Here is a 15,987-nt window from a genome sequence, read left to right on the forward strand (position 1 = left end):
GACCCATAGAAGGCTGACATGGGGAGGATCCAGGAAAGGAAAATTACAGTAAGTATGGACAACAATTTTCCTTAATATTTTTTTCAGCAATTCTGTTACACCATTTCCTTGATCATATTTATCACCGTAGCATATGCAGGGTTGGTTATTCAGTATATATTTTCAGCATCTGCCATTATGATTAATATTCTTCACACTTATACAATATTGTTTTGTATACATTTGCATCAGTACTACTATTGTGTATATTTTGTGGTTGTTAGTGTTTATTTTCTTGGGGGAATCTTGTTTTGGAGCAAATTTTTGGCCGACTTAAAAGTAAAATATATCTTCAATAAAAACAGACTAGAAATATTAAATCATACTCTAGATTAGCCGTCTCGCCATCGTCCTTTACGGGGGACCATGTCTCGCTCACTTTCTTTCTTCTTCTTAAATTGTTCATACCTCTCTGCCATTTCAAGCAGCTCTTCAGGAACTTCCTAAAATGACAGTGCATTAAAAGTAAGAGCCAAGACCAAAATTGCACCTTAACCATAATTCAGGCATCAGCAATGCTGACTCCACAACAGTAACGTCACTCTAGTTTTATTCTACTATAACTTCTCCCTCAATGTATCCAAAATGCCGTACCCTCTCTGTAGACACTGACAATATTAAATGAAGGAAATGTAGTTTTGTTGGGGTAGAGAGACTACCTCTGAATCCCCTTAAATGCTGATGAAAAAAAAAATGGATTTTTGTAGTCACCATAAGGTCCTTTTCTTGGAGTCCATGGAGGGACAGCTGACGTAATACAACCTTGAGGTTATACCTATTGGGGGACTAGACATTAGAAGGACAGCCCAAGATAACCCTTCTTACTATTAGAGCTGCATGATTAATCGTTAATCAAGTTTGTTATCTACCCCCTGACGATCTTAACACAGCATTTTTCCGATTCAGTGCAGAGAGTTCGCTGCTCACAGCTGACAACTGTCAAAAAAAAAAAAAAAAAAAAGGCAGCCTGCTTTATCATGCTTAGCGGAGATAGAGAAACAATAACACTTGGTACTTCTAGATCAAAGGAATACATTTCAGTCTGTAAATGAGATCAGTTTATCCACTTAAAGCGGACTTTCAGTCATTTTTTCCATCTATTAAACCTTCTGCCCTTGTTGTTTTAACTTTGGATATTAAAACATTTTTTCTGCCAGTAGATACCTTATACAGCCAACTTGTTTCTTGTCTTTTAAAAAGCTCAGGCTTATGACATGCACAGCTCTCTCACTCTAGTGAGTTTTTCAGGAAGGGAGGGGGGATAAGTCATAAAAGGGCCAATGAGAGCTGCAGGGCTGGAGCTGTGCCTCTAAATCCAGGAAGTGAACAGGCAGCAGCTTCAGCTGCCCAGTTAAAATGGACGTAGCCAGATGTAGTGGAGGGAGATTTCTGCAGCATATTCGGCAAGTATAGAATCCCAGTATACAATACCTTGCAAAAGTATTCAACCCCTTGGCGTTTTTCATGTTTTGTTGCCTCACAACCTGGAATTAACATGGATTGTTTGAGGATTTGCATAATTTAATTTACAGAGCATGACTACAACTTTGAAGATTGTTTTTTTGTGAAGCAAACAAATCGACGACTTCTGTTATTTTGTCCAATGTGCATAACTATTTACCCCCCCGAAAATCAACACTTTGTAGAGCCACCTGTTGCAGCTATCACAGCTCCAAGTCGCTTTAGGCAAGTCTCTATGAGCTTGCCACATCTTACCACTGGGATCTTTGCCAATTCCTCCTTACAAAACTGCTCTAGCTCCTTCAAGTTGGATGGTTTGCGCTTGCGAACAGCAATTTAAGTCTGACCATAGATTTTCTATTGGATTGAGGCCTGGGCTTTGACTAGGCCATTCCAACACATTTACATGTTTCCCCTTAAACCACTCAAGTGTTGCTTTAGCAGTGTGTTTGGGGTCATTGTCCTGCTGGAAGGTGAACTTCCATCCTAGCCTCAAATCACAGAGTGGTACAGGTTTTGCTCAAGAATATCCATGTATTTAGCACCATCCATCTTTCCCTCAACTCCCAGTCCAGACTGCTGAAAAACATCTCCACAGCATGCTGCTACCACCACAGTGGCGGAATTAAAGGGGTCGCTGAGATCGCCTTGGCGACCGGGCCCCTTGCTGCAGAGCTGGTGGATGTTAGAGACCTTGAACTCTTCCACCCTCCATTTGAGATGCCCACAGATGCTCAATATAATTTAGGTCTGGAGACATGCTTGGCCAGTCCATCACCTTTTCCCTCAGCTTCTTTAGCAAGGCAGTGGTCGTCTTAAAGGTGTTTGGGGTTGTTATTTTGAAATACTGCCCTGCGGCCCAGTCTCCGAAGCGAGGGGACCATGCTCGGCTTCAGTATGTCACAGTACATGTTGGCATTCATGGTTCCCTTAATGAACTGTAGGTCCCCAGTACTGGCAGCCATCATGCAACCCCAGACCATGACACTCCCACCACCATGCTTGACTGTAGGCAAGACACACTTGTATTTGTACTCCTCACCTGGTTCCCGCCACACGCTTGACACCATCTGAACCAAATAAGTTTATCTTGGTCTCATCACTCCACAATACATGGTTCCTGTAATCCAAGTCCTTAGTCTGCTTGTCTTCAGCAAACTGTGGGCTTTCTTGTGCATCATCTTTAGAAGAGGAGACCAATTTGATGCAGTGTGCAGCGTATGGTCTGAGCGCTGACAGGCTGACCCTCTACTCCTTCAATCTCTGCAGCAATGCTGGCAGCACTCACACGTCAATTTCCCAAAGACAACCTCTGGATAGAATGCTGAACACAGGCACTCAACTTCTTTGGTCGACCATGGTGAGACCTGTGTGGGCCCTTTCCTCTTAAACCACTATATGGTCTTGGCCATCGGGCTGCAGCTCGGTTACAGGGACTTTGCAATATTCTTATAGCCTAAGCCATCTTTATGTAGAGCAACAATTTTTTTTTTTTTTTTTTAAGATTCTTTAGAGTTCTTTGCCATGTTGAACTTCCAGTGACCAGTATCAGAAAGTGAGAGCAATATCACCAAATTTAACACCTGCTCCCCATTCACACCTGAGATCTTGTAACACAAATGAGTCACATGTCACTGGCAAAGGGAAATGGCTAATTGGGCCCAATTTGGACATATTCACTTAGGGGTGTACTCACTTTTGTTGCCAGAGGTTTAGACATTAATGGCTGTGTGTCGAGTTATTTTGAGGGGACAGCAAATTTCCACTGTTATACAAGCTGTACACTCACTAATTTACATTGCAGCAAAGTGTAATTTCTTCCATAGTTTCACATGAAAAGATATAATATATTTACAAAAATGTGAGGGTGTACTCACTTTTGTGAGATACTGTATAATAAATTAAACTTTAGCAGAGAGTCCTCATAGAAGGTCACCAAACCAGGGTGCTAATGTGTAAAACCTGCTGTACTTTATACTGTTACCGCCCAGCTGCCTCCCCCTTACTATGCCCTGTTGCTAATGACACCAATGTGCCTTGAGCTTTAGATTCGATTTTAGGGGTTCCCCAAGATCTCAAGATCCTCCAAGGTACAGCAGAGAAAACCTGACATTTAGAAAGTAGGAATAGATCAGATGGCAGCCTAGCACACTGAAATATACTCTCTCTTACGTTCACTGACTGACACAGCTCCTTTATTAAAGGCCATCGGGCTGTTACGGCACCTTCAGGAGAGGACTAGGCAGAACATGTACAAAACACAGAACTTTCTAGTTCCGCCCAAGGGGTGGTCCCTTGAGTAACAAACCCCCAGCCTACTTCCTGTCTGTCCCTATCTCTCCCCCCCCCCCGTGTGGGATGCTACATGGGCCGCTGAACGGTGTGTGTGCCACAGACAGGGGGCCCCTGGGGGGCTCTCACCTTGGGTGGGGGCCTGTGCTGGGTGGCTGTTGTCTCTCTCCTGGGTGTCTGGAGGTCCGTTTCTGCTGATCGCTGTAGCACTGTCTGCCACCATTTCTCAGCTTTTTTCCCTGTCCCTCTCTGTATACAGAGCTTTAGCGGCCATGTTTGGTGTAACCATGGAGAAGCATGGTCAGGAACCATTTTTCTGTAGTTTGGCGGCCATTTACCCTGTGATTATGTCCTTTATACTGGACACTCAGTGGCCATTTTGTTGTAGCCTAGCATGTTTTTCATGTCCAGCGCTGATCCCGAGGCTCAAAACAGCGCGGTTTCCTCTCACAGACACCTGGGAGCTGACACAGGCACACCTAGCTGGATGGCGCAGAACCCGGTCAGGGTGAAGAGTCCTGCAGTGGGGGCCCCTCAGCCTGCAGCAGTTAGGAGGGTGGGACCATTCACTGTCCTAAGTCCCCAACAGGTGGCAGACAGGGTAGGGTCAGCATGGCTTCAGAAACTGATGTTTCTTTCCTGCAATTGCAACTGGCTCATTTGCAAACAGTGCAGTGCTTTTGGACGCCTTGTTGGTGGTCCTGAAAATGTTTGTTGCCAGGGTGGAGTCTGTGTGCGCATGCAAAAGCTGCCCCCTGTCCCCCCCCTCCTCTGGGAAGAGCTCTGACGTAGACTTGGGCCCCATAGTGACTGGTGGCCCCTGCTCTGTCGTTTCAGATGACGCTGACCAAGACTGATCAGACAGTGAGGATGAGTCTCCGTCCGGGTCAGCGCAAGAAAAGTGCTAGTTGGAGCATTTATCACAGCTGTGCGTGATACTGAAGATCAGGATTCAGCAGGTCCTCCTGCTGCAGTAGCGGTCCCTTTTGGGTCCCGTAAGCCAGCCGTACACCTAAGGCCTCATGCACACGAGACGCAGATGAAACCGCTGTTAAAAAAAAGCTGAAACGCGCGTTTTGCCGCGTTTGCATGCCGCGTTTAGACGCGTTTGCGTTTAAACGCGTTTATAAAGATAACATCATGTAGACCCTCCCCAAGCTCTCAAAGCATTTTTTTTAACTATTTCTGCTGTTTTGATCAGAGTGAGCAGCAGCAGCATAGAGAGCAGTTGTACACTTGCATTTGCCGTGTCACTTGCCACGGCACCTGCCACAAGTTGGGGATTGTCCACTTGCCACGTCACTTGCCACAAGTTGGGGATTGTCCACTTGCCACATCACCTGCCACGTCACCTGCCACAAATTGTGGATTGTCCACTTGCCACGTCACTTGCCACATCACCTGCCACGTCACTTGCCACGAGATGTGGATTGTCCACTTTCCACGTCATCTGCCATGCCACCTGCCACAAGCTGTGGATTGTCCACTTGCCACGTCACCAGCCACATCACCTGCCACAAGTTGTGGATTGTCCACTTGCCACGTGACTTGCCACATCACCTGCCACGTCACTTGCCACATCACCTGCCACAAGTTGTGGATTGTTCACTTGCCACGTCACCTGCCACAAGTTGTGGATTGTCCACTTGCCACGTCACTTGCCACAAGTTGTGGATTGTTCACTTGCCACGTCACTTGCCACGTCACCTGCCACAAGTTTTGGATTGTCCACTTGCCACGTCAGCTGCCACGTCACTTGCCACGAGATGTGGATTGTCCACTTTCCACGTCATCTGCCATGCCACCTGCCACAAGCTGTGGATTGTCCACTTGCCACGTCACCAGCCACATCACCTGCCACAAGTTGTGGATTGTCCACTTGCCACGTGACTTGCCATTATCACCTGCCACGTCACTTGCCACATCACCTGCCACAAGTTGTGGATTGTCTACTTGCCGCGTCACTTGCCACATCACTTGCCACGTCACCTGCCACAAGTTGTGGATTGTTCACTTGCCACGTCACCTGCCACAAGTTGTGGATTGTCCACTTGCCACGTCACTTGCCACAAGCTGTGGATTGTCCACTTGCCACATCACTTGCCACGTCACCTGCCACGTCACTTGCCACAAGTTTTGGATTGTCCACTTGCCACGTCACTTGCCACATCACCTGCCACAAGTTGTGGATTGTCCACTTGCCACGTCACTTGCCACATCACCTGCCACGTCACTTGCCACGAGATGTGGATTGTCCACTTGCCATGTCACTTGCCACGTCACCTGCCACGTCAGCTGCCACGTCACTTGCCACAAGATGTGGATTGTCCACTTGTCACATCACCTGCCACATCACCTGCCATGTCACCTGCCACAAGTTGTGGATTGTCCACTTGCCACGTCACTTGCCACATCACTTGCCACAAGATGTGGATTGTCCACTTTCCACGTCACCTGCCATGCCATCTGCCACAAGTTGTGGATTGTCCACTTACCACGTCACCAGCCACATCACCTGCCACAAGTTGTGGATTGTCCACTTGCCACACCACTTTCCACGTCACCTGCCACGTCACCTGCCACAAGATGTGGATTGTCCACTTGCCACGTCACCAGCCACATCACCTGCCACAAGTTGTGGATTGTCCACTTGCCACGTCCCTTGCCACGTCCCCTGCCACAAGTGGATTGTCCACTTGCCACGTCACATGCCAGTCACCTGCCACAAGTTGTTGATTTTCCACTTGCCACGTCACCTGCCAAGTCACTTGCCGCGTCACCTGCCAGGTCACTTGCCACGTCACCTGCCACAAGTTGTGGATTGTCCACTTTCCACGTCACTTGCCACTTCACCTGCTACGTCACTTGCCACAAGTTGTGGATTGTCCACTTGCCACGTCACTTGCCACAAGTTGTGGATTGTCCACTTGCAATTGCTTAAAATATTTTTCTAATGGTTTTTCATCATTTGCAATCATTTTTGAGATTTTTAATGTAAAAAAAAGGTCACCTTTAAAAACGCATATAAACGCAAACGCGGCTAAACGCGGGTGCCGCGTTTAGCGTCTGAAACGCAGAAATTTTTGTTTCTGAACGCATTTTTTTGCTTCTGGAAAAACGAGATTAAACGCAACTGCATATAAACGGAAAAAAACGAGACTGTGTGCATGGACACATAGGATAACATTGAATGAGTTCAGGTGCAGTTGAAAAAACTGTCCAACTGCATCTGAACGCGCGTTTAACTGCGTCTCGTGTGCATGAGGCCTAAGGTGTTTCTGTATCTGACTTATTTTGATAAGTTCATTTACAGGAATGGGGGCGACCGCAACAGACCTTTTTTGGTCCCAAAAATGCATGGCGGTGCGTTACCCCTTTGAGGAGAGCCTTCCTAAATAATGGTCGGCTCCTCCGGTCGTGGACCCCCCAGTATCCAGGTTAAATAAAAGTAACCACGATCCCGGTAGAAGGGGCTCCTGTGTTTAAGGACCCCACGGGCAGGAACCAAGGCAGTGGCCCATTCTTTTACAGTTGGGGGGGGGGGGATCAGCAATACGACCAGTACTGACCACAGCACTTGTGTCGCAGACGCTTACTGAATGGGCAAAACTTTTGCACCGCAAATTGGAGAAGCAGCAGGCTAATCCCATCTGCGTGGAACTAGCAGCCAGTTAGTGCACAGTCTTAAGTACGTTTGGAACATGGTTCTGGATACGCTTCCTCTGCTATCCAGGGTTTAGTGTCAGCAGTGGTGCTGAGGTGCCCAATTTGGCTGAAATGCTGGTCGGCGGACCAGGTATTTGAAAAAGCCTTGACGGATCTACCCTTCCTTGGTGAGCGCGCGTTGGATGACATTAAGAATGTCCCAGGTGGGAAGAGTACCTTGCTCCCACAGGCCAGGAAGACTAAGTAGGCAAAGGCTCTCATTTTTTGCTCAAGAGGTTTTTTCATCCGTCCGCAAGCCTAACAAGTCTGTGAGCAAAAGTGCTACCGCATGAAGGTTTGCCTCCGCCCGGCATACGGGTGGGGGGTTGCCTTCGGGGGTTTGCAGCCCGGTTGACCTCTCGGCTATCTGACTAATGGGTCTGCAAACTGATTTCCTTGGCTACAAGATAGAGTTACTCTCTTGGCCACCAAACAGATTCTTCCCTTCCAGCATACCCTTACCCCCCGGCTCGCTGGGAGGCCCCATGGGGGCAGTATGGGACCTGCTAAGCCAAAGGGTGATGGTGCCTATTCCGGTGATGGAAAGGTTCCAGGGGTTCTACTCAAACTGTTTGTAGTCCCCAAAGAAGGAAGGGGTACGTCCAATCTTGGACCTAAAAGCCTCAATTGCTTTGTTTAAGTACAGAGGCTCAGTGTAGAATCAGCTCGCCCAGTAGTCACTGCACTCCATCAAGGGGACTCCCTGGCATCTTTGGACAGCCAGGATGCGTACCTGCACATACCCATATGCCTCAGGCATTAGAGAGTTCTGCAAAATGCAGTCGAGAAAGCCCACTACCAGTTTGTGGCTCTCCCTTTTTGACTTGGCTTCAGCACCCGAGTCCTTACCAAGGTATTGACTAAAAATTTTGGAGTTGTTGAGAACACGGGATCACAATCGTAACGGGACGATCTGAGAGCAGCGTCCGCCTCAGAATTAAAGGAGGATGTGGTGATCACCATGCAAACCCTGCAGGTATTTGGGTGGTTGTTGAACCTAAAAAAAGTTGGTGCTTATACCGATTCAGCGCTTGAGTGCCTAGGTTTACATCTGGACTCCATGGAAGCGAGTTTTTCTCCCTTCAGACAAACTGCAGACTCTCAGAGCAACGGTAAAACTATCGCTGAGCTGCAGGTGGTCGTCGCTGAGTTTTCTGCGAGTTCTGGGCCTCATGGTGACCTCCCTCGAGGCGGTACCGTACGACCACTTTCACACCAGAGTCTCGCAGAAGGAGATATTGACACAATGGGACATATCTCCATTATCCCTGGATCGGCAGATTCAGGTGAGCCAGTCAGTCAGGGACTCCCTGCTTTGGTGGCTGAGGTCCCTGGCACTTCGGTCCAGGAAGTCGTTCCTACCTCTGCATTGGACTGATCACAACAGACGCCAGCCTGGGTGGAGTGCTGGGAGTACAGTAGACCCAGGGTCTCCGGCCGGGTGAAGAACCCAAGTTGCTGATCAATGTGCTTAAACTCCGAGCGTTCAGGCTTTGCCTCTCCACATGGTCGATGGGATTATGAGAGCGTCCGATGAGGATCCAGTCAGACAATGCCACGGAGGTGGCATATGTCAACCATCAAGGAGGAACAAGAAGTTTGGCTGTAGCACGGGAGGTCGCTTGCATCCTTCAGTGGACAGAGCGATAGGTACCGGCCTTGTCGGCCATTTACATCCCGGGAGTAGAAAACTGGCAGGCGAACTACCTAAGTCACCAGATGCTGGGCCCAGGAGAATTGGCGTTGCATGCAGAGATGTTCAGGCTACTGTGCCTGCGGTGGGGCACACAAGGCGTGGATCTTCTGGCCTCCCGTCTCAATCTGAAGAGGTCGGGATCGTATCCAGGATAAGGAGATCCTTAGGCAGGCACGTCAATCGCGCTGGTGGCTCCATGGGATCAGTACCAACTGATCTACGGCTTTCCCCGCTAAAGCTACTACCACGTCTGCTCTGCAGAGTGGAGGCCGAGGGAGTTCCAGTAATACTGATTGAGCGGTTTGGCCTCAGTGTCCCTGACGCGCCGACCTAGCATGCCTGGTTGTGAAGGCTCCCTGTCGACTGCCGTTGCGATTCTCCATCCAGTGTTACCATCGCTGGTTTTAACGGCATGGCTGTTGAGAGCCAGGTGCTAAGGTACCAAGGCCTATCGGACTCGGTGATCTCTCTATGTTGAGAGCACAGAAATCTGCTTCTCGGAAGATATACTGTCGTACCTGGAAGGCATACTTTATGTGTGAGGAGAAAGGGTGGTGTCCGCGCACCTATTCCATTTCCAGGATCCTGCTGTTCTACAGCAAGGAGTAGACCAGAAATTGGCTTTAAGCACCATTAAAGGACAAATATCAGCCTTGGCTGTCTTTTTTCAGCATCTCCTGGCGTCTCACTCTCTAGTGAGCACCTTTGTTCAGGGGGTCCGACATGTAGTTCCACCGTTACCCCCGTGGGATATGACCTGGTGTTTTCGGCGCTTCAGAAGCTGCCGTTTGAGAATATCAGAGAAGTTCCCTTGTTGACTCTTTCCCAGAAAGTGGTCTTTCTAGTGGGCATTACATCAGCCAGGAGGGTTTCGGAACTGGCGGCCTTGTCTTGCAAGTCACCCTATCTGGTTATCCACAAGGATAAGGTGGTGTTGTGTCTGCAACCTTTTCTGCCGAAGGTGGTTTTGGCATTCCGCATCAAAGAAGACATTGTGTTACCATCTTTGGGTCCTAAACCGACACACCCTAAAGAGGTGGCCCCTTCATTACTTGGACGTGGTCCGGGCTTTAAAGGGTGTATTTGTCTGCCACGGCTCCCTTCGGAAGTCAGACTCTGTTTCGGTAGCTGGTCTGAAAAAAAGTTATGGCGGTCTCGCCTGCCGCCATTTCCAGGTGGATCAGACAGATTGTAATACAGGCCTACGCCTTGAAGGGGCAGATGCCCCCCTTTCCTGTCACAGCCCATTCCACCAGGGCAATAGGAACCTCTTGGGCCTTCCGACATCAAGCGTCTGTTGCTCAAATGTGTAAGATGGTGACTTGGTTGTCTATTCACACCTTTACAAAATTCTACAAGGTAGATGTCAGCGCATCAGCTGATGCCTCTTTTGGACAAAGTTTTGCAGGCAGCCGTGTAATTTTGCAATTAAACTTGTTTTTGTTTTTCTGATAAGAAACAGTTATCTTTGAATATAATGCACGGTTGCATTGTTACCGCAAGTTCTGATGCGGTTAGATGAGGTGGTGACACTTCTGTTTGTGGGTGAAGTTTTTATGCAGTTTCCTACCCCTCATTATGACAATGTTTGGGGACGTCCCCATGGTCTTTAATAAAGAAGCCGTGTCAATGAACGCAAGAGAAAAAAGGATTTTTGTACTCACCGTAAAATCCTTTTCTCTGTAGTTCACAGATACGGCACCCTCCCCTCCTGTTGATTACGTTATATTGCTTGTTGACGTACTGAAGCTGCAGGAAGCAGGCTGAGGGGTTGTTACTGAAGGGACCGTTCCTTGGGCAGAACTAGAAAGTTCTGTTTTTTGTACATGTTAACATGTTCTGCCTAGTCCTCTCCTGAAGGTGGCGTAACAAACCGATGGTCTATAATAAAGGAGCTGTGTCAGTGAACTACAGAGAAAAGGATTTAACGGTGAGTACAAAAATCCTATTTTACACATACTCAATGGCTGAGTATTTATAATTAAATAAGTTGCAGCGGAATAGAATACAAATTGCCAGGCTGTCAGCAACAGTGCTGGATGGTGCACCTGTATTTTCCGCCCATACTTAAAAACTGTAGCAGCGAGTTAAAACTTCCAGTGTGCATTAGGGCCTTACATCTGTGTTCCCGTCAGACTCTCTCCATACATTTGCATCTCCACCAGTGCCTTACCACACATTTGTGTCCCCATAACTCCACGGGTAGTGCAGGGAGACACCAATTTGAGAGTCTCCTCGCAAAATTGGTGTCTCCATCAATCTCCCTGCAAATGTGTGCCCATCAGAAATTGCCTTAGGTAGGAAGGCAGTACTGGGCCCCAATACAAACTTGTCCAGGATCTGCCCTCTGCCATGCTTTCACTGTGACCAGAAACTGCAGAACTTGGTAGTGGTGAGTAGAATCCTTAGACACAAGTATGCACTCTTCTATTCTGGTGGTTTTCTTAAAAAGGTGGGTCACTGGCAGATCCATGGTATAGATATGGACTACAATTTAACAAATTCCCTCAAAACAGGAATAGGTGTCAACCAACTCTTAGCTGGGGTCCAGGACCCTTCAGGGTGCTTCCCGTCTGCGTAAAGGAATAGTTTGATTAGCAGGTGGTAAGCAGCTCAAGCGGCTTTAAAAGCACTAAGGCTGGATGATATGGGGGAGGAGAGGAGAGTGAGAAGGACATTTTTTCTTAAACTCTTTTTGGTTGTTTCTTTCTCTTCCTTCTCTCAAATAAATTTTTGAAACATGAGGGGACAGGGGCGCTTAAATTATTTTTATTGTTTATTTTATTTTTACACTTTTCCTTTTGATCACCTTTACCCCCATTACAAAGAATGTAAACATCCCTTGTAATAGGAATAGGGCACGACTATCTGGTCCTCAGTCAGCTCTATGGTAAACTTCTGCCACCAGCGGATTCCTTCTCCTGCTCGACGATTACACAGGTGAGCCAATAAAAGCATCGGAGAGCGGCGGTAAAGGGACGTCCGTCCCCTCCAGCTGCCTGTAAAAACAATCAAGTGGCTGAACTGCTGCTATGATTGTTTTTACAGTGGAGGGAATCACCAGCTGAAAAATAAACATCTGAATGAGATCTGTAGCTGCAGGCATCATTCAGATATCTCTACTCAAACCTAAGGACATCATATGACGGCCAGCAGTATGGAAGTGGTTAAAAACCCAGGCAGCTGGTGGCGGATAAAGGTTGGATGGAGGTGACCATGGTCACTTTAGGTGGACAGTAGGAAGGGACCAGAGATCCGTGTTCCTTGTAACTCTTTTGCAAAGCAAGAGTACAGTGGCACAAGGCTCTCTTTGCTGAAATGGGAAAGAGCCCAGTCTGACAATCCACCCAGCGGCAGACATCAATGGTTGAAGTCTCAGTGGTGAAGCCAGCATTAGCGGGAAATTCCAAAAGGTACCCAATGCTGAAAATAAGGTGGCTCACAGTGCTCAGCCTGACCGGCCTACTTAATGTTAGGCTTCAGAGACGGGGCAAGCGCTAAGGCAATGCCAACTGCTCTGGACCTGGAAAGCACTCTGCGGCTAACTTTTACCAGTGCTAGGTCTGGAAAGCACCCCGTGCCTGGAATATGCAGTCCAGCACTTCAAAGCTAGACCTGAGGAAAAAGATTCAAACAGCTGCCGTGTAGAGTTCAGCTCAAGCAGTGAAGTAGCAAGGGATCTTGTTTGAAGCAAAAAAAAAATAAATAAAACCATCTGACAAGTTTCAATGGTAGTGAGCCCTTGTAGCCGAGGGCTCCAGTTTACTTCACCAGGGCCCCTGATGATGCAGATGAACTTGCAGAAAGGGTGAAGCAGCGGCGTTCACAATAGGCACAATACCAGATAGTTGCAGCTACATCCTTTTGCCACATACATGGAAACACTCTGAATTGTCAATTAATCTATGGGCTGCATTGCCAAGCCCCTGGCTTCAGTCTCTCCTTTGGGCACATTCTCTTTGCAAATCTTGAGCCTATTGAGGCTTTTTGCTTATTTCGAGTAAAACCTTTTGTATATGAGAATTGCGGCACCTACAGTTTTGTGCAACCCGTTCTTTCTTTACACAGAAGATTGGGAAGGGTGGATCAAAAGGGAAGTAGCCATGGCCAAATACCAGTCTGGGACAAAGTCACACAAACCAATGAAAGGCATTTGTATGCAATGGTCCCAATACATCTATCTTTGATTTAATATCTCAGAATTATCAACTTACCACCCAACTTTTTGCTCTTCACCCCTGAGGAAAGTTTTCAGCAACTAGAAATGCGTCGGGTGTGGGGTCATCAGCTTAGAGTATGATTAATATTTATTGGTTGTTTTTTTTTAATGTAATTATGTGTTTATAACATTTTGCTACACCATTGGGACACTGTTTGCTTAGTAGTCCCTCTGGTTTTAATGTATTCATGTGTATCTTTTGTTCTGTATTTGTTAATAAAATATTCATGTTTTTGATTTGTGTGTGGTGTTCACTTATAATCCCATTTATATAGGGGGATTTTTTTGTTCAAAATGTATCAGGGGTGAGACCACCACACTAGAATCTTTTGATCCACTGAGAGCCCCCTTCCCTCTTTCGCAATACCAGATAGGTGCAGCGGCTTAGATTGCCCAGAAGCCTCTGGTATTTCAGGGCATACAACACTAGAGATAGGACTAGGTTCATCAGGATCTGACATCGGTGTGCCCTTCCCTGTAGTGTTAGTTCTCCTTTTTTTAACCACTTCAATACTGGGCACTTTCTTCCCAGACCAATTTTCAGCGCGGTCACACTTTTAATGAGAATTGTGCTGTCATGCAACACTGTACCCAAATTATATCTATCTTTTTTTCAGTGGTATTTATTCACTGCTGGGGTTTTAATTTTTTACGCTACAAATAATAATTAAAAAAAAAAAAAAAAAAAAAAGGTACCAGTTACTTACTGGTAGCTGTCTTTCTGGGAAATCTTCCAGGACGGCACACCTGAGAGATGAGAGGCTCCTCCCTACAGGAAACACAATCAATCGACAGCTGTTTTAAGTCCCCACCCTTCCCCTTGATCCTCAGTTTGTAGAGAAGTAACTCCTGAATCCAGTTCACAAGGGAAATCATTCCTCATAGGCACTCACCTTCTAGTGTTCTACAATTTTCCCTCCTCCAACGGGCGGGAAGTAGACCTGCTGTCCTGGAAGATTTCCCAGAAAGACAGCTACCGGTAAGTAACTGGTACCTTTCTCAAGTCATCTTCCAGGACGGCACACCTGAGAGGATAAACAAGTACCTCAGGCCTACCTTAGGGTGGGGCCACTGCAAGACCCTCTTGGCAAACCTTGGTTCTGCAGTGAGCTTTACCTCCACTCCATATGCTTGATGAAGGTATCTTAGCTGGATCATGCGGCTGATCTGCAGGTCTGCTCCACAGATGTCCCTGCCTTTTGTGCTTCGGATGCAGTATCTAGGTGAAATGGGCTCTTAAAGATGTAATCAGAAAACATGTTAAACTTGTAGGTTAGCAATGTTGCCTATCTCACACATCTAACAACCATGGCCTATTGTGCGTGTAGGTGCTACTTAGAACCACTAAAAAGATAAATCAGAGACCTGTGTAAGACAATAAGACAAGGACACTACATTAATCAATAAGAGGGCCTGTCTTAACACTACCCTGTTCAGGGAAATAAAACGGCAAAAAAAAAAAAAGGGGGGGGGGGGGGGCCTGACAGACCACCTTTTTTGTTCCTCTTTATGTCAGCAAAGACTAAAGGGAAGCCTACTTAAGGGTAATAGATTAACAGAAGCTTGATCCCTGGGTTTAAGGCATGCCCAATCTGTGTCTTTACTTACGCCTGAGAGCCTACTTCAGGAGATTAAAGTCCCTAGCAGGAGTAGACTACCCATATTGCTACATCTAGTTTTGCTAAAAGGGCGAAATGAAGGCCATGCACTGAGCCGAAACCTATTCGATCGGGTATACAACTTTATACTTCAGCCTCAGGCCCTAATACTCCTCGGAACAGAACTCTCCAAGTTCTTACTAAACAGAGCGATTCATTATCCCCTTCCTCCAGTGTCCCATAACCCTACAGGGCTTCAACCCTAGGAAATGGTTCTGGCATCCCTGAATGTAAGGGGTCGAGGTTTTCTGACATGTGGCATCTGCAGCCCGAACTCCTCGCCCCTCCATGGAAAAGAAGGCTGAAATACAAAAGGTGATACATGTATTATTAATATCACAAATAAAATGATCATAGATTGTGGGTACGGCACAATAGATTTAGACAGAAAGGACACAAGCATAGACAATGTTGTGTGCCTGAGTGTGACTAGCTAAACCCATATATCAAATATGGGAAGAGACCCAAATCTGAACCTCAATGTAGACAAACAGTCCACACAGTCTGGTTTTCTGATGTGCTGCCAAGACGTAAAAACATTAAGACACAAGCAAACCCTAAATGCTGCGTATTTCTGAGGTGCAGCTAGCTAGGTCATAACTGATATATAAATACAGAAAGGACAGGAACCCCCTTTACTGTTGTGTTTTACTGATGTACAGCAAAACACAGCTATAAATATAAAGACAGAAAGACCCAAACTTCTATGTTGTGTATTTCTGACAAACCACCAAATACAGTTATAAGATCAATAAACACCAACTCCCGTGTTGTGCATTTCTGCTATGCCACAGGGTAAAATATGGAACACAAGACAATCCTTTCTGTCATGCACTTCTGTAGTGTAGTTCAGATAGAACCAACACTGAAAAAGGACACAAGCAACCTGCAGCATTGTGTTTTTCTGAAACAGGAAG

At 46.8% G+C, this 15,987-nt stretch overlaps 1 protein-coding gene across 1 annotated transcript in view; it reads right to left on the reverse strand.

The window, feature by feature from the left end:
• The window catches only part of DDX43 (DEAD-box helicase 43), a 433,112-nt gene that overhangs the window by 44,138 nt on the left and 372,987 nt on the right, over window positions 1-15,987 (reverse strand). The window contains exon 16 of the mRNA XM_077490306.1: window positions 366-482. Within this exon, the coding sequence (XP_077346432.1) occupies window positions 372-482 (111 nt within the window). The 3' untranslated portion in view covers window positions 366-371. The remainder of the gene's footprint in view (window positions 1-365; window positions 483-15,987) is intronic.

The sequence above is a fragment of the Lithobates pipiens genome, unplaced genomic scaffold (assembly GCF_037356315.1).
Source record: "Lithobates pipiens isolate NorthernLeopardFrog02 unplaced genomic scaffold, aLitPip1_a1.2 Scaffold_18, whole genome shotgun sequence".
Classification (NCBI taxonomy): domain Eukaryota; kingdom Metazoa; phylum Chordata; class Amphibia; order Anura; family Ranidae; genus Lithobates; species Lithobates pipiens.